This window comes from Lepisosteus oculatus, chromosome 24, assembly GCF_040954835.1.
Source record: "Lepisosteus oculatus isolate fLepOcu1 chromosome 24, fLepOcu1.hap2, whole genome shotgun sequence".
In the NCBI taxonomy this organism is placed as follows: domain Eukaryota; kingdom Metazoa; phylum Chordata; class Actinopteri; order Semionotiformes; family Lepisosteidae; genus Lepisosteus; species Lepisosteus oculatus.
This window is the reverse complement of record NC_090719.1, coordinates 4,100,082-4,124,088: the sequence shown is the minus strand read 5'-3', so window position 1 is coordinate 4,124,088 and position 24,007 is coordinate 4,100,082. Positions and strand designations below refer to the sequence as shown.

General features: G+C 41.9%; 2 protein-coding genes across 6 annotated transcripts in view; both read left to right on the top strand.

The window, feature by feature from the left end:
- LOC102682607 (rab GTPase-activating protein 1) overlaps positions 1-24,007 on the top strand; it is a 141,834-nt gene that overhangs the window by 74,967 nt on the left and 42,860 nt on the right. The gene's annotated exons all lie outside the window — the stretch shown is intronic.
- On the top strand, positions 1,040-9,640 carry LOC102685772 (probable G-protein coupled receptor 21). The gene has a single exon (XM_015366677.2). The coding sequence runs from the start codon at positions 2,823-2,825 to the stop codon at positions 3,870-3,872; it is 1,050 nt and encodes a 349-aa protein (XP_015222163.1). The 5' UTR covers positions 1,040-2,822; the 3' UTR covers positions 3,873-9,640.

The following is a 24,007-nucleotide window of genomic DNA, read 5'->3' as shown; positions in this document are numbered from 1 at the left end:
AGGCACAGAGCTCGGGGCTCTTACTGTGGCACGGTTTGTCCGCAAAGAACGTTTTCACTTGAGCGTTCACTTCTTTGAGGTGTGGGTAGGTTTCTTTGTGTGCTAAATGTCAAGCGATTCCCTGTAGGATTCCTCCTTATTGCAAGCGCTCAAGATGTCTGGCTGGGTTTTGCCCTTTCTCTCTGCTTGCTCAGTGGGAAACGATTGATATTGTTATTTGGCTTTTGAAAATGTAATCCAAATCACAGCAGTGGCAAAAATAGATGTTCACAGCCGGTTTTCAGCTCTAATTTAGGTTTGTGTCTTAAGGTGGGGAGAAATCTACAAAGCAGATAATTGAGATGGAGATCTGTAGTGCTTTTTATTCACATCTGAAACCTGAAAGTGCCTCGCAATGAGGCTTTGGTAGTGTTTACTGTTTGTCTTGATTGAAGCCCGCCAGGGACTGCACTGAGCTTTAGACAGCCGCTCTTATCAGAACCAGTGCAGAGGAAATCAATCGAGCTCAAGACGAGTCAAGTGAAAAATCTGATGTCCTAATAATTGATGAGCATTGATTCACCGCCTTCAACTCTCACTATTTTTAGCTCCATCTCCTTTGACAGTATAACGTTGGTTACAACTAAAATAATCGGAAAGGTTCAATATCCTCAAGAGCTAAGACTTCAGTGTATTTGCGTGCATGTGTTGGTGTGCATGTGGGACATTCTTGGTATTAAAAGAATAGGTCGTCCCTTCTTTCATTAATTTTGACATTTTTTGTCGCTAATATCTCTTCTGTGTTTATAAACATCTGTCCTAGCAAATGGCGATTCTACTAATTGGAGATACACAAGAGGTGTTCTTTATTGTTTCCGTGCTTATGTTTGTGACAGCAAGGAAATGCTGAAATTAAAGTCCCCACTTCTTTAGTATAGATGCCCTGGGGGGTGCCCTGGATTAATTGAATTTATCCCTAATGGGAAGCACATATTCAGTGTTTGAGCTTTGCTTTATTGTTGGAAATCCCTAAAATGCTCGCAAAAGCGTCGGCATTTTGGTTTTAGTTTTTCCTCGACTCGATTCAGTCACAAGAAAGGCGTGTGAAACAATCGTGCAAATTACAGGTCCTCGTGCGATAGCCGATATGCAGCCCCATGCCCCTCAGCAGCCGAATGAGTCTTCTGCATTGTGAACGCTCTCTGGATAAAGCTGTCGCCAGGAGCCGAGCCAACAGGGCACTGCAGAACTGGAAATGCTAATTCCGCAGTTAAAATCTGTGACTGCTCCGCTCCGCCACTGATTGATATATTCGTTCCCATTAGCGGATGCTAAATATGGAAGGCGGCAGTCTCGTGATGCATTGTAATGAGGAGCAGGTGCACACGGGCAAAAAAAAAAAAGGCTTTTCTTGTGAAATGATGTTCAGTGATGTGTTCTGAGGTGGAAGCACAGGGGGGTATAGTATTGTGTGGACAGCTGGAATGATTTTCTTACGTTAAGAAAACGGCGGCTATTGAGATTTTGTGCCCAACTTTACTACAACTCCATATGGGGAAGGAAGGAAAAGAGAGCACACCAGCTAACAGCCGGCTGCAACGCCGAGCTGTCCAAATCGAAGGGAAGGAGAGATGCTGAAGTCTTAATGTTTTCATGAGGCTGAAGTGATAAATGGGGCTCTGTGACTGGCTACAGTGTTTGAACGTGTGATGGGAGGAAAATTCCTTGCTGCTGCATTTGTCCTCCGGTGCCGACGTTGCTGGCTCTTTTCACTGGCAGGGGACGGGGGAAGGAGGAGTAACAGAGCAGAGCTGCCAGGCAGCGTTACTTTAATCCTGCAGTAAACTCAGCGGAGACCAAGAGGGAGCACCTATCCTCTGCAGGGCCCAGAGAGAGAGAGAGAAAGCTTTACCGGGCTGCTCGTTTATTTATTTGCCTTCTGGATTGCTTTTTTTTCTTAAAGTGCGTTTTAATTTTTCTTTCTTTAAAAAAAAACAACAACTCCCACCCCCCCCCTCCACCACCACCACCACCCCCTTTTGGAGACAATCTGAAGGCTGGAGAATGCCGGGACTCCTTTATCTCGTCTCTTTGTTAACAAGGACCTCAAACAGCTTTTCTGGCTCGGAAATGTATGCTTGAGTCATTGGCGTGGCGTTTAAAAATAGGATGGGATTGCAGTAATCGAACCTGTCGGAACTGGAGGACAATACTTTCATTTCTGTTTTCCATCGCTTCATGTGCTTTGTTTGGGTTTTTTTTTTTTGCCTGGATGCAATTTTTGCCTTTCTGTGTGTATTGGGGGGGAGGGATTTGCTCTCTTGTGCAGCCCCTGCTGATCTGCAGGTTTTGACAATGTATGAAATACAGTGAGACCCGGTCTGAACGCAGCCTGGTTTTGTGTTTCAAAGAACCGGCATCTCTCGGAAATTCCACCGAATTCCTGTTTGTCGCTTAAAGAGGCAGGTAGGTGCAGGGCCATCCTGTTCCGATGCTTGCAGATCCCTCTGTCCGAGGTGTTTGTGCCAGGGCCTCCGTTTTGCCTTGTCAACCGGCTGTTGGAATGGCAATTGCTAGACCTGGCTTTATCTTCGGGCTTTTAGAAGGTGGTGCCTGCTTGAAGGATTTCAAGAGGAATTGCACTGTGGCCAGTACAGCGCAGGATCTGTGAGCAACCCGCAGAAGAGAGAAGCTCCGTCTTTTTACATCACCGTAAATCCTCCACCCAGCGATGCCGACCGGGGTCCGGGCTGCCAAGGAAGAGGCCTGAATCGAAGACCCCCTACCACCCCCTCCCCACCCCCCCACCCCCCAACCTCCCACCTCAGCAGCAGCCCCTCAAGATGAACTCGTCCTCGGATGCAAATCATAGCAGCCAGCTGTTCTGTCTCCTGGGTGTCGGTTACTCGCAGACCCTGAATATTTGCGTCCTGGAAGTGGTCATCATCATTTTCCTCACTGTCCTCATCATTTCGGGGAACCTGGTAGTGATCTTCGTCTTCCACTGTGCCCCCCTGCTCAACCACCACACCACGAGCTACTTCATCCAGACAATGGCGTACGCCGACCTGTTTGTGGGGGTGAGCTGCCTTTTCCCCTCGCTGTCGCTGCTGCACTATCCGACTGGCTTGGACGAGTCGGTGACTTGCAAGATTTTCGGCTACATCGTCTCCGTGCTGAAGAGCGTCTCCATGGCCTCGCTGGCGTGCATCAGCGTGGACAGGTACATCGCGATCACGAGACCCCTGTCGTACAACACGCTGGTCACCCCGTGCCGGCTGCGGGCGTGCATCGCCCTGATCTGGATCTACTCCTGCGTGGTCTTCCTGCCTTCCTTTTTCGGATGGGGCAAGCCCGGCTACCACGGCGACGTCTTCCGGTGGTGCGCCAAATCCTGGAATACAAACACCTACTTTACCTCTTTCATCGTGGTCCTGCTGTACGCGCCGGCCGCCTTCACGGTGTGTTTTACCTACTTCAACATCTTCCGCATCTGTCAGCAGCACACCAAGGAGATCAACGACCGCCGGGTGCGCTTCAGCTCCCAGGAGGGCGAGTCGGGCGACGGCCAGGGCTGTCCGGACAAACGCTATGCCATGGTCCTGTTTCGCATCACCAGCGTGTTCTACATTCTCTGGCTGCCCTACATCATCTACTTCCTCCTGGAGAGCTCCCACATCTACGACAACCCCGTGGCCTCCTTCCTGACCACCTGGCTGGCCATCAGCAACAGCTTCTGCAACTGCGTCATCTACAGCCTCTCCAACAGCGTCTTCCGCAAGGGGCTGAAGAGGCTCTCGGGGGCCGTCTGCGCCTCCTGCGCCCGGCGCGTGGAGAGCAAGAAGCCGCCGGCCCCCACCAGCACGAGGTCCACCAACGTCTGCAACGTGTAGTGAAGGACCCATGAGGAACCCCCCTCCCCCCCCTCCGGGGAGAGTCGAGGGTTCGTGTCTTGGCTTGAGAGCGCTGGCCGGGCCGCCGGAGGAAACCGGACCCTCATTGTTGAGAAGCAGGAGTCGGGGATGGGGGAGGGAAGGAAGGACAGGAGGTTGAACAAGCCCGTCTCGGTGACCTCGTTCGTAGACAGACACTCTCCTTTCTTTTTTTTAAATTAAATAACGTTGCTGCTTCGTGGTGACGGTGTGGCTCTCTCCCTCAGAAGCTGGGCTAGGCTCATCACTGCCGGGCTTTTGTGCACATTTGTAAGCAAAATGCTGAGATCGAGAGCACCCCAACCCGAGACGCGAGTGGGGTAGCCCAGCTTGCCGTGGGCCTTGGGGGGTGGGTGGTGGGGGGGGAGAGGCAGGAGGAGTGGGCGCCTGGGTTTTGAGCAAAAGGAGCACATGCAATCACGAAAATCCCTACATCTTTTGCCAAAAGAGCTTCTACTGCAAAAAAAAAAGAGGCAAAAAACAGAAGACGACAATATTGCCAAGCATTAAGTGGAACCACTTCAGTTACATGCTAGGCTTACATGGAATGCAAAAAAGAAAACAAAGAAACAAAAACAAACACAAAAAAATCCAACTGAATTTATAATAAAAAGAGAATGCTGCTTTTCATCCCATGATGAAATGGAAGTGAGTTTAGTTCGAATGTGACCAATTGATGTCTGTTTTTTTGTACGTAAAATGTTGTCAGTTAACTTTTCCTTTTCTGTTTTTTTTTCCCTTAAGTACAAGAATTTATGAATTAAAAGGTGTACATATACTCAGCATTTTCTCCTTGTGAAAACGTGATTCTCTCTTTCATTAGCAATATGGAGTCCTTTTTCAAAGTTGAGACGTTTCTCTGGGTTCTGTATTTTTTATTTGCATATTGACCCTGGAATCGGTGATTTGTCTGCTCACCTTTTGCGGTAGAATCGTTGAGGACTGAAGTGCCGCGACTATTTAGTCAAATTTGTCTGGTAAAAACGGAAAAAAAAATGCATTGTCCATTGAAAAGCAGGAGGATAGGTAACCTTTAGAATTTTTTTTAACAAACCTCAATGTACAATTTGTTTTGCGAGGCATAACAGTTTAACTGCCTTATATCATAGCATTTTTATTTGGCTGTGATAAAATGTATCAATAATGAGAAACAGTCATGTTTTGCTTGAACTTATAAATATCTGTCAAGCCGGACAGAGCTTGGATATGTATCATACAGGGTCTGAAATTCAGAAGGCTGGTTGTGCTTTTCAAATGAAAAGGCTTTTGCAAGAGGAGTGATACTTTGTTATATGCATGTTTGCCACAGTATTGCCTGCGGGGAAAAATGTTAGCATTTTTCCACATTGATTCCCCTGGCGAGAGCCTGTGCGAAGAATAATCTTCCGATTTCTAGGTAAGAAATGTTACCCTTCAAATAATACAATTGATTTTTTTCTATTTCTTTCTCTCTGGGTCTTGTAGCAGTTTGGTAGAGATCAAAGTGAACTAACAGTAGTTCACTAGGCTGGATTTGCAGTTTGAATTATGAATTTTATGATGCTATAAGGTTGCTGCTCTAAGTTGGAGGTTTATAGATGCATGACTAGCATTTACCCAGTATGGAGTTTAGATGACGCCTGTGAATTTCATGCTTACCAGTTCTGGTTCAGGGTAGAAATAAGCTGAAAATCCTGTAAAGTCAGGAAAATGTGGCAATTGACAATAGATGGTATTGTAGGAGAAAACATTGGCAGTTATTTTAGGGTAGTGGTGCAAAATGAGACAGAGACTGAGCTGAAACTATTTCCTGCCTGTTAAAAATGGCTACTTTAGGTCTTGCAGTGATCTTTGTGTTTAGCCACTATATCTGAATACAGAGTTAATAGGTCATGAGCTATCCTTATTATTCAGCAGACACAGAGAGTGAATTTTTTGTGTAGTCTTTATTTAAAAAAAAAAAGAATTTCCAGTTGCATTTATAGTTAATCTGTACATTATCTTGAGGTTGCAAAATGTATAAAATGTCCTCCGTTCTCCAAAGACTCCGGCTATGAAATACATTCATTATAATTGCATGAACACCCAAACAGTATCATTTGAACCAAAATTTCCCTTTGCATTTTTTATAGTCTTATTTTTATAGCCAGAAACTACTGGTCATGTTCGCTTACAAATAGTTTCACTGATATGTTAATCGCTGTGGGAATGACAGAAGTGGACAGCAGACTACAGCTTTGGTTGCTTTACAGTAGTATAATGAGGCAAAGGCCCAACACGGTTATCACAGAGATAGAAACAGAGCTTGACTGCGTTAAGTATCGAGAAACAGTCTGCTTTCATGCAATTTTTAAAAGCGTCTTCGATATTGTACCTAAGAAAAAGTTGCAAGGTTGGAGACCTGAAAAAAAGAATGTACCTCTAGGAATGTAGATTTTCAAGAATTTCTTTTCTGCTCGGGAAAGTGGAGGCAGAAGCTGTTGGTACACCCTCCGAAGAGATGAAAACTAACTATTTAGCTGACAAGGTGATTAAAGGCAGGGTTAGCCACCAGCCTCCTTGCCATATATAGAGAGAACATCTGCTCCTGACATTATAATAAACCCTTCGGTCAACCTGGCAAATGAGAGAGAAAGAAATAACCAGCTGTTAGGTCAGAGCTGTGGAAACGAATTCACTGGCTGGATTGTAATTGATGGCCAGTGGAAGAGGGGATGTGTTCAGGTGTCATCGTGGAGATTGGCGTGTAAACGGATTAATGTCAACTAAGCCTTTCAGTTCAAATTGTTCTTGCTAGGTGTCGCCAATTGTGTAAAGGCAGCAGGAGGCCTCTCACCTCAGAGGTCTCCAGGAAACAGCTGCTGACCTTTGGCCTGTACTGAGGCCGATGTACTGTAAGTAGCAAAGGTGACAAGACTGGCACCTACATCCTCCATACCAGAGTCCAAAGTCTGCCTGGTTAGCCCAGCAAAAGCTCGGTGGGAATGTCTAAAAATTGAACTTATAAGGGTGTTGCTTTTTTTTTTGTACTGATGGGTTATTCTGCCGAAGTGTCCGGTGATTCTCCACGTCACTTTTGAACCTCAGATTTACATTCATTCTTGTCACTATTTCTGCGTTGCTCCTGGCAAGAGCGGAAGAAAGCGTTTTTTGTGAAGTAACAGGGTTACAACTGAACGTTCTTAGCCAAAGAGACTGAAGTGTTGTTTTGTACGTGCGCTGAGGTGTGCTCTTTAAACGTTTTTTAACCCTCAGTGCATTTGACACAGGCATTATTCAGGTCTGCTGAGAAGTGAAAGGCAGTTTTCTAATGAAACATTGATAAGAAGCTCCAGTTAAAATGTGTGAATTCTTTATACGTATGCAAAAAATGAATACAAACTTTCATGTTTAAATAACATATAAATTAAGCAGTATTGTACTGTACTCCTTTTACTTTCCTAAGTAAAATACATGTAGTACGGTCTTCTTAAACACAGTTCCTTTGTTGAAATCAGTTCCTTCAGTGGTACACCTGGATCATTTCTTCACATTTGTGTATGAAGTGTTTTATCAAGGTGAAAAAGGACCCTCAATGGCTAATGTTCACTGTTGTTTTTGGATGCTGAAAACCGTTGCATTGTAGCTATGACTTTCATTTACAGGAGACCAAATGCAATATTGTCGCTGAACACGTTTAGATTTTCAGCATTTGATTAAGGTTTTTTATTTTGGATTTATATAAAGAGCAAATGTACAGAAATGTGATGTCAAGCACCTTTGAATGTGACATACAGGTTATGATCAAAAGGTTGCTAAATATATTCCTTTAAATGCTAATGAATTGATTATTGGCTTTGTCTTATTGTTTAACTGATGATTTGCTCATCATCTGTCCAGGGACTTGTTTGTTTTAATTGGTTTATTTTTGTATTTATCACAGAAACCTTTAGCATGTGATAAATTATATAAGTATCTATATATATATTTGTAGTGGAACAAGAGAAATAATGATGAATTTTTATTTAAAGTAAATCTGTAAACTAATCACAAATGTAGGTTGATGTTTAGAATGTGCTTTCAGACATTTTTTCCTATTCCAAAATAATAGAGGGGACTGTGCAATATTCTAATTTAAGGTGCATCACACTTTAAAATATACAGTATAAGTAGGCTGTATGTTGTATTCAAGACAATTAAAAACATATCAGATTTTAGGAAAAGGGCTGTTTGGAGTCGGGTGATTTCTCTCTGCGCTGTAATTCAGAATTATCAAGCTGTGTTCTGAAAAATTTGTGTAGCAGTGTTGTCATGCAGAGCTGTAAATACTATTTTTGCAACAGACATTTTGAGTAGCACTCAAACCTCGGAGGCATTTGGTGAGAAAGTAACAACCTGCGAGCAAGATAATACAATCATAAGGTCATTCATTAAGACTGCAATAGCAGTCCTGTTTCTTTAACTTGGGTTTCTCTAAGTAATGTTTGCAGAAACCATTGTATGTCATGCTAAATGTCCAGGCCGTTCTCAACCAGTAAAGCCTGGATTAGCCAAGAATATGAATACATGTACTAAATTGAGTTTTGTCCTTTTTATTTGAGAGGCACTTCACAAAATCAATAAGAAGTTGCTCTGCTGAATTTATTATGTACCTGATACATCAAGAACAAAACCAGTTTTTCAGGAAAATGTTTTTTTTTGGAAAGCTGGCTTCTGCAAACTCATTGATAACGATGTTTCAAAATCCATTTTCTATACTGTGTATTTTGTTCTTGGAAATGGGAGAGATGGACACCGTTTTGACTCCAATTTAAAGAGTAGGTGAGTTAAACTTTGCTCCAGTCATCAAATAAGTAGGTTTAACATATGGTTTGAAACTTTAAAAAACGTATGCCAAGGTATCCAGTAAGAGATGTACTGATGTATTTGCTGTGTGTGAAAAATGTTGTGCCTTTTTTAGGCTATTGTTTTGTATGTAATAGGAGTACTATGAGGTACGAAACTGTTGATGGTACAGCATTTTCACTGATGCATGTTTTGGGACATTTTTTTGCCAAAGACTGAGTGTTTTTTTTTCCTGTGGGAAAATTGTGCTTTAAAAGGAAATTGACTCAACTTAAGGGCTAGCCATCTCAAGGGATTTCCATTTTTCATATTAAGCTGGACCAGAGTGCCATATTTGGATTCTAAGTGATACATAGTCTTCTACATTAATCAAGACGCCGTAAAAAACCACTTGTTTTTACAGGAACAGCATGCTCCCAAGACATTTGGAAAGCTTTACCTAGCATTGTTGACAGCACTTTTAAACATCTGTGTTTAAAGCGCCAGAAATCCGTATCTTTCCATGGGATTTCCGACGACATTGCAGTTATTTGAACTGACGCTTCATTAAAATGATTTGATCGTGGTTTCGACATTTCCGTTTATTGTCCAGATTTTGAAAACTTTTGCCTTGAAATGTCCCAAAATGCAAAGAAACCCTTTGATGCAAATAGTGGTGAAGGTCTTTTTTTGAAGGAAAGCTTTATTCATTGCAAATGGTGGTTCATGCTGTGTGGTGGAGCAAATGTTATTTCTGAATTTAGAGAAAGCGCCAATATTTTGCAGATTGTCTTATATACAACAGTTTGATTGTGTCGTGCGTAAGCACCTTGTTTTTTGTAATGTTGTATTGTTTGTTTTAGAATACAGATGTCTGATATTTATATTGGGTTTTTTTCTGGTCAGTTATGTCTGCACTGAGTCAATAAATGTCGTATTTAATTATTTCACAATGTATTTTTCTTTCTTCCAAAGTCTATGAGCTATTTTGGCAGGTGGCGATGACATCACACTCCTGATAAGGCTGAGAAAAAATTGTGGAACACTGTAAATGATAGTCACTGGACTTAGTTACAACACCATATCAGAGTTGATGTAGACATTTAGTGTCTATACTTAAGAAAAGGTCAGTCAGTGCAAACACCTTCAAATGATCCTGTTCTGATACATGTTAGAGACCATTCAGCCTGTCTTTATTTGGTTACAAGTTGTTGATTTACTGTTCTTTCCTCAACAACGCCTTGAATGGAACCTTTTAATTTTTAATTATGCCTCCTAGAATCAGCAGCAGATAAAGTGCCTGTTAACAGACAGAAAGCACGTGATTCATTGTTCCTGTTAATTTGAACTTGCCTTTGCTCACTATTAGCTTTCCAGTAATTTATTCAGAAGTACCAGAAAAAGTAGCAGAAAAACATAATGTCTTGGATTATTTAATACATCATAGAAGGTTGATGTAAAAAAAAAAAACTGCTTCAGAATTTCTCTGTTTTTAATTAGATCGAATGTGCCCAAGAAACAGCTGCTTTCATAATTGTCACTGGTTATTCTTAGTAGGAATTCTGAGTTGTAGGCAGTCCGAATTCAATACTGATGGTGAGATAGGGAAACGCAGTATTGTACTTTGTGAAGTGTTTTGCTTTCTTGATTACTATGCAGGGACATTGTATTGTTTGGCAGGGGAAAAAAAACCCTCAGAAACAATCAAGTTGCTGTCATTGATAACTTTTATTTCTCCTCAAGTCTTATAGCAGAGCTGTCTTTTTTTTTTTCGGACTCCTTTTCCACACCAGAAACAAAGTGCTATTTTAGCTGTGGTTGAGCCAGAGAACAATGAGGAAGTACAAAGGAAAACCCCCACCTTGTCTTCTGGTAACGAATCAACATTGAAAGGCCTTAATGAGTCTTGATGTCATGAAGTCCAAACATATGTAAAGTCCTGATAACGCGGACGCATAATTAAAAAAAATAAACAGATTATTATCCGAGCCAGAGGCCTAGATGGCCGGCAGTCATTTTAAACCGTGGCCCGGGGATCTGCGCTGGGAATTTTTTACCATGCTGAAATGATTTATTTTTCATGGCTGTTTTCCACTGACTTTTCTTTGTTTGTTACTCTTTCTTCCTGTCATTCTTTGCTTTCTTTCTGCTTTTTTTTTTTGACATGGACAAGCCTTCCAAAGGGTGTGTGCACGGAGGGGTTCTATGTGGTTCTCAGCACAACATTAGCTTGAGAAATAGCCCTGAAAAAACATTTCTCACAGCAGGCTACAAAAATAGTAGGGAAACGATGCATGTTGGGGGGCGGGTGGGTGGGTGGGGGGATGCTGTATTGAGTACTGGGTGTATTTGTGCTTAACACATCTTGACAGGTTGAAATTGGATCCTTTTTCAACACATTGACTCATCCATTCATTTTCTAACTGTATTATCCAGTGTAGGGTCACAGGAGAAGCCAGAGTCTATCCCAGCAAGCAGTGGGCACAAGGCAGGATACACCCTGGACAAGACGCCATCACAGGGCACACACAGACACAAGCTCGCACACACTCGCACCAGGGCCAGTTTAACAGAAACCAGTTAACCCACCAGCGTGTCTTTGGTCTGTGGGAGGAAACCCACCTGAACACAGGTGATCGAACCCAGGGCCCCAGTCCTGCAAGACAGCAATGCTACCCACTGCACATCACTGTGCTACCCACAACTCACCAGTCCAGTTTTATACTTGCAACAGGTTGTCACAGAATGCTTTCACTGGTATGTACATGGACTGTACAAACAGAGGTAGACAATACAATAATTCAAAATTAAGAAGGAATTTCCACCAATAGGTCAGGATCTCTTTCAATGATCATGATGATCCGTCACCTTTAGGTATGCTGATCTTCAATTTGAATTCATCGTTATGTCTTAATTAAATGCTAGGCTGTTTACGTTTTACGGAGTTTTCCCACAAATTAGTAAGTGAATCCCATGTATTTGGTTGCTTGATTGTTAGTATTATTTTAAAAAATGAACTCTACCATAATGAATAGTAAGTCCTATTTTTCATAACCTCTGTAATACTTATCAAGCATTGGAAACATTTAATTAGGCCTTAATTAGTGTATTATTAGTCTATTAATAGAGAGTTTAATCTTCACCGCATATTGGATCTGACATACACAAGCGTACATGAATTGTGTTCTTGTAGAATCAAGCAAACTAATCACTTGGATGTGGTGCTGCTGAATAAGAAGATGGAATTTCAGTGTTGCTAACGTGTCATTTTTGACCCGCCAACTTTTACTGAGCTTAAGCTGCGTCTTTTGGCGAGACGTTCAGCAGAAACATTTCCTTGATTAAGTCGATCCTTCATTGCCAACTTTGATGCCACCCAAGCAGCTTGAAAGACTACCCCCCCCTCTTCCCATCAAAAATCGGTTCTTTAGTTTAAGTGAAACGGTCTTGATCAGCCATCTCCTTCTGCCGATGCACTGTCAGCAGTCATATCTGTCCTCAATCTGCTTTAAGCTGATTAAGGCAAATATCTTCACAAGCTGAGTTTTCAAGTCAGTTGAATTAATGGATCAATCAACTGGAAGGCTTTAAAATCAACTTGAGACAGGATTGCATATCTTTTTCTTTCACGACACACCAGATTCGTCGGGCACTGTAGTAATTTCTGTAAGTATGGAGAGCGCTGTGACATTCCCAAACATTTACGATGCCAGCTGGCCCTTCAGTGCTTGACCTGTGCTGAAAAGTGGGATGAGAGGTGGATTTTTAGTATCTTTCAGATTTTTAGAACCAGGAGGTGTGTGAGCCTGGTGAATACCTGGATGGGTGACCTCCTGGGAAAGCTAAGGTTGTTGCTGGAAGAGGTGTTAGTGGGACCAGTAGGGGGCACTCACCCTGCTGTATGTGTGGGTCCTAATGCCCCAGTGTAGTGATAGGCATACTATACTCTAAAAACGGTGCAGTCCTTTGGGTAAGATAAAACTGAGGTCCTGACTCTCCTTGGTCATTAAACATCCCAAGGTGTTTCTCAGTAGGGGTGTTACACCAGTATCCTGGGCAAATTTCTCCCTGGCCTTTACTAATCATGGCCTCCTAATAATCCCCATCTCTGAACGGGCTTCATCACTCTGTTCTCCTCCCCACTGAGAGCTGATGTGTGGGGAGCGGACTGGCGCACTCTGGCTGCTGTCACATCATTCAGGTGGGGCTGCACATTGGTGGTAGTAGTGGGATCCCCATTACCTGTAAAGCACTAAAGTGAAGTGTCAAGAAAAATGCTGTATATGTGTAGCTGTTGCATTATCTCCCCACTCTGCCGTGGAATAAGGAGTAACTTGAAATGGTGACGCTGCTTAAATGCCCTTTCTTTAAATAAATCCCCATGTATTTCGCGGTTATTTTCAGTTGGCCCGTCGTGGGCTGTGTGATGTGAACTGAAGTCCTTGAGGAGTATGATTCAGACCACCAAAGTGCTTCACTTCTGGCCCAGCCAGGGTCTGGTGCCAAATCTTTTTCAGAGAGAAGGATTAATGACTGCCGAGTGAGACCGCTGCTACCTTCTCACCTCTCTTAAGCCCCCTCGCCACAACACAACAGCCTCTGGTAAGATGGCATTACAAATGCCTGGCCCCCTTTCAAAAACACCAGGAGAGCTGTAGCTAAAATTAGATGCATTCGGAATTCACTAACTTAGGCTAGTTGATGAACTCCCTCTCTCTCTCTCAAGTTACTCGTAACATCCGTAATGTCACACTGTTTAGCAGCAGATATTTCTTGCATTCGCTTTCATTTAATCAGCTCGTAATGTTCTTTTTGTCTTTGAAAACTGACCCCCCAACTTCCCCAACCACGTATTGTCAGAAAAGCACTTCTTTCGGTTAAGGGTTGTGACAGCCCAGAGCTTGTACTGGAAGCAGGGGTTCCAAGACGAGACTGCACCCCACACAGGAAGCCCGTTGCCCCCAGAGTGCTGTTGCTGTACGTTCCTGAATAGTGGGTTCTGGCTCTTTAGCCCAGAGAGACAATAGGGCACTCCTTTAACCTTCAAACTGCAGTACATTCTCCTGTGGGAAATTAAGCCAGTGAGTTGGTTTCAGCTTAAACTAAACCCAAAAGAAAAAAGTGATTTGCATTTTAATTAGATACCTTGTTAGGAGTGTTTTTGTTTTCATTTTTGTAAGTATTTTAGGGAAACATTTTAGCCCTGATTAAATTGATTGTTTTCGTCTGCATGACTGCATTCGATTAACATATTAAATAAGCCTCAAGTTTGTTTTGTTTTTTTTTGTCTGACCTTCTGCACTTCCAGCCTTCAGCACTGAAAGTTTGCCATTTTGGAAATGGCAGCAGAACACAGTTAGAGTGGTGCAGTCCTGTCGGGGGGGGTCGGGTCACTGCTTTTGTACCCATGAGCAAGGTGGTTCAGTCCGATTGCTTGGGTAAAAGTTTCTGCCATGCAGATTGGTGCTCTCCCAAGTTTTCACGGTAAATAATTTATTAGCAATTGACTTTTCTAGTTAAATGAAGTATTCGGTTTTTTTTTAACAAATCAACGCAACAACCGAGTAATTAAAATGCACTGAAGATGTGCAGTGTTCAGTGGCGATTGAACTCATATCATGGAAAGCTCAAACTAAAAAATAAGTCAATTATTTGGCATTACTTTTAACAGCGTGCAGTCCTTTCACAGTTACCACAGGTCACTGCCAACACCAGCTAAGCGAATTAATACATTTTAGTTGTACACTTTGGATAATGTCACCTTTTATCCCACCAACGTTGCTGAGACAGTTCAATCACTTGTCTTCATGCGATCTGTGCAAATCTAGAATGTTTTTTATCTCTTCCAAGTTGTGGCCGTCTTACTCACATGCTTAGATGTGCGCACAGTCAATGGACAAAATATTTTGAACAGCCCCCCCCGCGCACACAGACAAGCGAATAGACTCCCGGTAGTAAGCAACGTGTGTTTGGCTTGAGAAACACGAGACAGACTTACAAATCTCAGATCAAGCTGGTTGGACATGTGGTTCAGTCCAACATGCAGTTATCTTCATCACAGTCATGCTGATCACAGCCTGAACTGAAGGCAAGCCTGCTGGAACAGTTGGGATAGAGCTCTGAATGTTTTGAAGGCGTGTGGACTCCATACAACTTTCTATTGAAGGTGGTCTTTCAAACAGTGGTCCTTTGGAGAGGGATGTTACTATACATGGGGACTGGTATAGGTCTATACATGTAGGACTATATATATATATCAGGATATATTTACGTGTTTTCCTTTGGAATTGTTATACATCTTTTAATTAGCTTTGATTCGCTTTTGATTGAGGGCAGTGCAGTGGCTCTGTGGCTCAGGATCTGCGCCTGTGGCTGGAAGGTTTCCGGTTCATATCCCGCGGCCGGCAGAGGAATCCTACTCCGTTGGGCCCCTGAGCAAGGCCCTTAACCCCAGCTGCTCCAGGGGCGCCGTATAAATGGCTGACCCTGCGCTCTGACCCCCAGCTTCTCTCTCTCCCTGTCTGTCTCTCTCATGGAGAGCACGCTGGGGTCTGCAAAAAAAGTGATCTTATCTTATGATGTAAGTACTTTGCCATGGGCATCAGAATGAATACTTTCTTTGCTTCTGAACTTTTCTTTGCTTCTCTTTTGCAATACCTCTGCTCAAGGGGTTGCATAATTTCCTTCTGACTATGAGCAGTGCCTGCTGTGTGAACTCTAGTGAAAGAGCACTGCCTTTGTAAATTTATTTTTATGCCATCATTAATGAACATTCAGTATATTGTCCCTCATTCACCAGGTTCTGAAGCAATGAGTGCAAATATGTGGCTTAAACTTTAGGTCTTAATTTACATGAGGTGAATAAGCTAAGTGCATGCTAGTATATGCACGTAAGGGAGAGATAGCAGAAGTAAATGATATCAGTCCATGATATTCAGAAACATTCTTCTTCTTTTTTTGAATTTTTGAAATGTTTAAATAAAGTTTGCGGAGATGAAAAGCAGATGTACTGGGCTGAGATGCATCTTGAAAAAAAGCTGCATGCCTGGTTGAACGTGGAAGCTCTTCTTGCAGACAGGAAAGGTTGCCAATTTAGAAATAGAGGCTCCCGCACCTGTAGGAACAGCAGAACCCGGAGTTAAGCAGGCAGGCCATGCCCTCACAATGTTAGAAGATGTTCTCATCAGATCTCAGAGTGAGCTCACAATACTGTCACTATAGGATACAGCTACCTCATCTCCGAAAAGTTCCAGTTGTGCATGTTTTATGTTATGGCTTATGTACCTGCTTTTAAACTGTCCACAAGGTCCTGACATGATGGAAATCAGCACATCGTAAAGAGAATGCATATACCACAAGCACAGGTTTAATGAGAAGATGTCCCCTATTTGATGGAAGTGATGGAAAAGATGTTAACCCTTTTTCACATCACATTCACTGTTTTATATTTTTCAATCTGTTAAATTCTGCCGATATATAGTAATTGTGCTTTAAAACCTGGAGAAATACATCATGTTTACGTTTGTACCCTGCAGAAACTTCTTTTCACTTAGACATTCTGTGAAACATGTAGTTTGACCAGGGGTGCCCAAACTTTTGCCTAGAACTATACATTTCCTTTGATGTTCTCGATCTCTCCCCTGTGCTTTATAGCCAGTGTCTTTACATTTGTTCACACACATCTTCTGGTGCACCATAAAATAAGGAACATTTTCTCATTAAACCTGTGCTTGAGGTACACATGTGTCCTTATGATGTGCTGATTTCCATCGTATGTGTCTGTGTTGTTGGTGACCAGAGATTTATCACCTTTGGGAGTGCAAACTTTTGTCTTTTACCTTGTTATTACACGCAACTCAATGGGTCACTGCTTGCGCAAGTTCAGCTTGGTACTTCATGTACTCTTTCATGTCTGGTGAGCGAAGCCCCTCATATCCAGACCTTTGCCAAAAACGTCACTGTAGCATGTTTACTTAAGCAGTGCCTAAGATTTCAGCTTTGGAAATTTTTTTCTTGCGTCCTTGACATTTTGGAGTAAAAGCATTTTAGATTCCCAAGAGATTTATTTTCCAGAAAAAGAGAAAAGGTTAATTTCTTGCCTTTCTCTGGATTGTTTTTGAACATGGTCAGGTAGCTTGGTCGGGGAAGAAGGCAGCAGAAGCTGGTTGGGCATTGATTGGAATCGAATCGGAGGCAGCGCTAATAAAAATAAGCTGATGTGGGGAAAATCTCAAGGGATTTGACACTCTGTAGGTTGACCGTCACTGGCAAGCTACTGTTTCAGCTACTTTCCCATGAAACAAATATCTTATGCAGCTGAGTCTCAGAGTGCCTCCATACATAGGTGAGGGGTATTCATTGGTCATCATTTTTATTGTAAAGTGATACAAAATGAGTGATTCTCATCTGTAAGCTCTGTTGATTTAACAAGGCTTGATGATAGTTAGATTTTAAAATCAAGATTGAATAAATTCAAGTCTATGGTTTGAGCATTTGTTAATTTAAGTGTCTCACTAGTTTGCCTTGACACCGTCCAAATACTATCAGGAAACCGCTTATTCCCAGAGAGGATAATCTGGATCCCATCCTGGATACATAGGGATCAAGGCAGGACCATGTCTTGGACTGCAATATGCACACATCCAGTTTATTGCAGTATATCAGCTTAGGTCACAGGTTTTTGGAAATTAAGAGGACACCAAGGCACTGGGAGAAAACTCATGTGGATTCAGAGAGAACATGCAAACACCACACAGAAGGATCCCCAGTCTGGAATCAAACCCAGAGTCTCAGAGCCACCAGGGCATCACCTCCATAACCGTTTTAACTCAAACCTCCTGTGGTTAAAGCCAAAATAAATAATGTATGCTGTTTACGGAGTCGGGCATACGCCGGTCTCCGAAGAGCTCCAATAAAATAGTTCGAAGCCTGACATCTGCTTTCTTTTTAATTGCCCCCAGAGTGAAATGGCATTTCAACAGATTCTTTACTTCTGGCCTTTGCAAGTTAGCAGTCACTGCCGCCTTTGTGTGGTTTGAGTGACAGGGTTGCAACATTTCCTCAGACTCTTGACAGCTACAGAGAGGGAGCATATAGAACTAACAAAGGCAAGCTCAGTGTGCAGCGTCAGATACGGTGCTGCTCGCAAAGCAGTCTGCAGTTTTTTTTGCCCCTAATCTCTGCTATCAGTATAATGCCTTTGGCTACTGGAGAGAGAACTCTCACAAATTCAAATTACAAGGACAAAGAAAATGTTGAGCTTTATGTTTATGAAGCATTTTGATGTTTTTCTAGCTCCGGGTCATTTGCTGTGTTAATTGAGACGCACATTAGGTAGACCGCAGATATTTAAGCAAAAACTATTTTAATTCCAAGAGAATGAGAACACGCCGGGATGTTTTATATATGCTTTGCAGCTGGTGACCAATTTGTTGTCCAAGAAGAGTCCAAGTAATAGGTTTATTCCATGCTGAAAAGAGCAGAAAGAAAACGCAACGTTTCGGCCGCGGAGCCCTCTTCAGGTGTGAGGAGAAGAGAGTCCTGTCTGTAAAAAAAAAAAGAACCACGATTTGGTTGAAATATTGTCCTTTAGTCCCTTACAGTGAGTCCACATTTAATGTGAATAGCTTTACTTAGCAGTGGAGCACGCTACTGTTTCAAATCTGTTCACTTGGGTGTTCCAGTACAGGGTTCATGCTAGAGTTGCCCAGATCGCATTATTTCTGATGCCAAACCCACACAAATGCATTATTTAGAGTGGCTTTTCTGTACTGGATAAGCAGGCCATCTATAATTTAACTAACGGATAATTAAACATTGAAGGGTGGCACATTAAAGTTAAAAGATCATCTGCTACACTAATTCATTCCCTGTGCCTGTCTGACAGATGTTCTGCTTGGTTATTTCATTTGAATGATATATTCATGCAGGAGAATAAATTGGAGATGTAGCACCTCGCGTACACATCTTCAGGCTTTTGGCAGGCAACTTTCCACACAAGTCTGTTCAAAACACTTTTAATACAGAAGACATGCATTACTGAGGGCAAGTTAATGACCTGTCGTGAAATGATAGATTAATAGGATATTTCTTTGGAACAAAGAGCTCAATATTATTTTAACTACATTAAGCAATATTTTAAGGTAATTGGTAACAGTACAACACTGGAGGTTGTAAAACGAATTATAGCAAAACGGTTTGTGATTTTATTTGTTACCACAAAATACTTTTTTCCTAGTCGAGAGATTGACATAAATGGCTTAGAACGAAGCATGATGGAAGGTTTATTCTGCCTGAATGTTTGTTCTGTCCTGGGCCTGTTTTGAGGACTTTAAAAACGTACTTTAGTGAGTAGTGTAGGCTGGCAGTTGAGGTAGTAGGGTCATGGTTGTACAGTGTTTCTAAATGTCAGCTACAGAGAGGGAACCCGTCTAGAGAACAAGCACTGAAGTCGTGACGTTCTATAGGATCTTGGAGTGGTTTTGTGAAGACGACTTACGCTTTTGCAGTATCTTACTGAAAGCTGAGTTGTTGGAAGAAAAATAAATATTGTGGTGTCCTTAATTTACCTCGGCCTGGAGTTCTGAACCCCAATCCTCTAACAGGCGTTTTTGAAGCTGGGGTGCTAGTTGGCTCTGTGGCTCAGGATCTGCGCCTGTGACTGGAAGGTTGCCGGTTCAAATCCCGCGGCCGGCAGAGGAATCCTACTCCGTTGGCCCTTAACCCCAACTGCTCCAGGGGCGCCGTACAATGGCAGACCCTGCGCTCTGACCCCAAGCTCTCTCCCTGTCTGTGTGTCTGTGTCTCCTTGGAGAAAAGCTGGGGTATGCCAAAAGACGAATTCCAAATGCAAGAAATTGTATAGGGCTAATAAAGAAACATAATAACATTATTATAGTTGCACCTGTTGTGCTGGCCTGCTGTGAAATGGAGAGCAAGTTTGTTTGCCTGGCAGCCTGTTATTCTGGTGTTCGGCCTTGAAGAGCAAAATGGATAGCAGTTGGTCCGAACAAAAAATGAATGACGTGATTTTTACGTTCCCAGTCTCTAAGAATATTTTTTGAAGTCCAAAGCACAGATTCTTTTAAATAACTAAATGACTTACATTATTTCTGTGTGGGGGGGTGAAAGGCCTTTTTTGTTGTGTAGTAACAGAAAAAAAGAATCTTAGTTCGGAATAAGATTTAATCATCTTCAATTGATCTTCTTTGTAAAGAAGAACCTTCTGAATTTTTCTTGATGGGCTTCCTGGTCAGATGTGATTTCCCAACATTTTTTATGGTAATCTGCCAAGACTCCTTCGATTCTTCAGTGAGCTCTACTAAAGAAGTGCTGAATCCATAGTAATAGTATACTATACTGTAGTATAGCAAGTATTAGGTCTTTCAAAAATGTGTGCTTACTTTCATGCTTGTAACATAGTACGTAATACTATAGGAGGTATTGACTATGTGGTCATTTAAGGTCCCAGGGTATTGTTCATAAGACTAGGAATGTTGTCCTGGTATCCTGATCAAATTCCAGTCTGAGCTTATAGTCTGGCCTCCCTGTCTTCTGAAATGTTCCCCATAATTTCGGTTCATGGGGCTGTTTCTCTCTTCTCTGTAACTGAAGTTCTAGGAATCCTTTGGGATGAAAAGCATAATCTAAATGTTAGGAATTATTTATAATATTAATATCATCATCATCCTGGATTGTCAACAGTTTTAATTGGTATCCTGAAGGAAGTTCTGTTAACCTTTTACTATGTTTTTAAAATGTGACTTTCCAAAACAGGACAGAGGAGCAACTGTTCCATCTGGGAATAAGCCCTTTTAAAATGAATTGAAATATGCTGCATTCTGGGGGGTGAATTGTATTCACCAAAGTGCTTATTTTTCCAGGCTTTGAATTTAAACCTTGCCTTTGGGGTGCAAAAGTCACAGAAACAGCTATATCCTGAAAAATTGAAGTGACAGTTGTAACTCCAAGGCAAATGTTTGTCTGTTTGGAGTCGAAAATACTGTCAGAGTGCGTTTTATGGATTTTTGATTTCACATGATGGGCTGCAGTGCATTTGAAGTACAAGAAATGCCGCAGATGAGTAACAGAACCAATTGTAATACTGTAAAGAAAGCTTAGTTTGCGTAAATGTATAAAGAGAGAACTTGTGTCTAAGTTGCTTTGATAAAACTTGTGCAGCTTTGTGTCTCTTGTGCCTGAAAATCTCGAGATACCACTGTTCCAACATGTCACTTCAGGAGGTTTGCTGAATGTGTACGAATTGTACCTGCAACCAGGGATGAAGTGAGATTTCGATAAAACAAGCCTAAACATGTTATTAGCATTTCATTAAAAATGCTTTAGCCCATTGAAATATTATGGAAATGCATTTGATCAACTCTTAACCGTTTGGATTTTGTGTACATACATTCCTCCTGCCTCCCTCCTGTTTTGATCATTTGAAAATGTCACCTGTCATTTACAGATATCAACAGTGATTGTGTGAAATACAACTTCACCTTGCTGGATCAGATGCCAGTCATTTCATGACAATTGGCCACCCCCAAAAACATCCATGCAGACTTTAAAAGGACCATGGCTGCTGTCAAACATGTAGTTAAAAAAAGTGCTGTGAAGCTCATTGAAGATAATTATACTGTGCTCATGCTTTGTAGCCCCGGGCGTGTGTAGTACAGTACAGTAGGGGACCTGACACAAGTATTCAAAGTGTTTAAAGACAAATATAACCCAGAGTACTTCTTCAAAATAACAGTGAAGCACAAAACAGAAGACACAGGTGGAAACGATGTTCATTTAAAAGACGGAAATTGAGTCACTACTTTAACCAGAGCTTTAAGGAACAAGCTACCCAGCCTTGGGGTTAATGCTGATATGTTGGCTTCATTCAAGAACTAGCTGGAATAGACTCTTGGATCGATTAACTATTGATCCAAGGGGGCGGTGCGAAGGCACTGTGGCTCAGGATCTGCGCCTGTGGCTGGAGGGTTGCCGGTTTGTATTCCATGGCCGGCAGAGGAATCCTACTCCGTTGGACCCCTGAGCAAGGCCCTTCACCCCAGCTGCTCCAGGGGTGCTGTATAATTGGCTGACCCCGCGCTCTGACCCCCAGCTTCTCTCCCTGTCTGTGTGTCTCATGGAGAGCAAGCTGGGGTCTGCGCAAAAGACAAATTCCTAATGCAAGAAATTGTATAGGGCCGATAAAGTGATCTTATCTTATCTAACTAGTATCAGGTGGGCTAGATAAGTCAAATGGCCTGTTCTCATTTGTAATCTTTCTCGTGTTCCTGTGCACAGTTCCAGAGTGTGGTCCTCTCCAGTTACGTACAGCAGCTTCTGTTTTTATGTTGTACAGGACTACACACCTGTAGGGTCTCCCAAAAGTATTCACACCTTTGTCTCATTGTGTTGAGTTACCAATGATGCCTGTGTGTTTTGTAAAAGTGAATGTTTTTATGCAGAACCTGAACGCTGAATCCTGAACACTTTTAGGGCTGAAAGAATGTCACCAAAAACTGCTAAGAAACATCAGACTGGATGTACGAGTATTCACTCCTTTTTCTATAGCAAAGCGAACACTGGCCAGGTGTACCGAAATAATGAAAAGCTGTACTTTTATTGGAATGGCCTCTGTCTGTAATAATAGCGCTTCACATGATTTCAAACTAAATACAACTGTCTCTGTAAGGTCTGTATATTGCAATATTGAGCAGTTGATGCATTAACTCTCTGAAGTCAACAACATTGATATTGCCACAGCCCTAAATCAGCTTTATTTCTTTATATCTTCTTAGTCAAGTAAAACATACAACCATGACATTACAGTTTTTTATTTGTTACTGAAAACACCCTAAAATATTATTATATAAATACATATACATGGCAGATAATTTTATTTTGTTTGCAAGGGAAAAGTGGTTTAATCCATTTACTTCATAATAAGCCCAGTTATAATAAATGACAGTGGAGATGGACTACTAGCCTGCTTATTTGCTATTAATTAAAGGAAACCTTTTTCACCATGATCTTCCAATTAAAAAAAAAAACATTAGCTGTGCATTTCCGGAGTTCTAAATAATGTTTAAGATAAAAGCTACAGTTTTTATTGGTAGACTATCGTCATCAGAAAAAGAATCAGAAGTGTTCAGTGTTACTGCTTTATAGTTCACTCACAGTGTCCTGGGTTCAGGTCTTGCATAGGCATCTGTCTGTGTGGAGCTCACACGTGCTTTCTGCGTTCATCTGGGTTTTCACCCGGTGGGCTGATTTCCAAATCCTTGTTTAATTGGATCCATGATCCTAAATTCTGCCTTCTAAAGGAAACCTTTTTCACCATGGATGATGCGATGGATTGATTTACCAACTAGAGGGAGCACAGCTGTGCGTCCTCAGTACTGCTCCCTACATTTATAGGATAGGCTCTGATTTGTCCCAGTCCTCGTCACTATGTACTAAGTGACTATGCGAGAAAGGATAGATAGATGCACAGTGTTTCTGTGATCAAGCTTTGTGTTAGTAGTAATGCAGACATACAGTCCTTCAGGATGTAGGTTTTCATAATAAAGGAAGATCTGTGTGTAGGTTCAGATGCTGTATGTCCCACTCTGAGATTTAGAGAATCTTGACAAGTTAGATTTTCCTAAGCTTTCCCACTTGTTTGGGGGGAAATGCATAGAATGCATTTATATTCATGACAGAATTGAATTCATGAGAAGTATTAAGGTGGAATTCCAGCTGTCAAAACATTCAGCTATTTTGGGTTTCTGATTAGAGATGCATTTTTGTGCCAGGGTCTTGGTACGTGTAAAATGTCCTAAAACAGCCTGGGAGATGTGGATCATTTGCGTTCCAGAATGCTGCCTCAGGCCTTTTACTTTTCCTTGAGAAATCCTAGTGTTGCTGTGGCAGCACTTGCTGGTACCTTCATGGAAAGTTTGGAATTGAAAATGAGCGCAGAATAGAAACTGAGCAGAAAACAAGCAGAATTGGAAGGGGGATGAATGACTTTATATCTTTTAAACGCGCAGTGTTTCCTTTTGCCTGCGTGATGTGAAGAGTACATTAAAAGTCATACTTTTTACAAAATACATAACTGACCAAGGGTTTTTTTTTAAGACTTGGGCTTCTACTGCTTTTGTCATCCCGTTTTCTGTTCCTGTGTCTTTTGCAAATATCCATGTGCAGGTTTACAAAAAGATGTCGGCAAACCTTAATCCACAGTCTTTAAGGTCTGCAAGTACAGCTGGTGTGTTATGTGGCTTATATCTCTGCAGGGTTTGAAAGTAATTATCAGATATCAGTGCCTTATTCGTAGG

Coding starts and splice junctions, on each gene's coding strand:
- LOC102685772 (XM_015366677.2), top strand. CDS start 2,823: ATGAACTCGTCCTCGGATGCAAATCATAGCAGCCAGCTGTTCTGTCTC.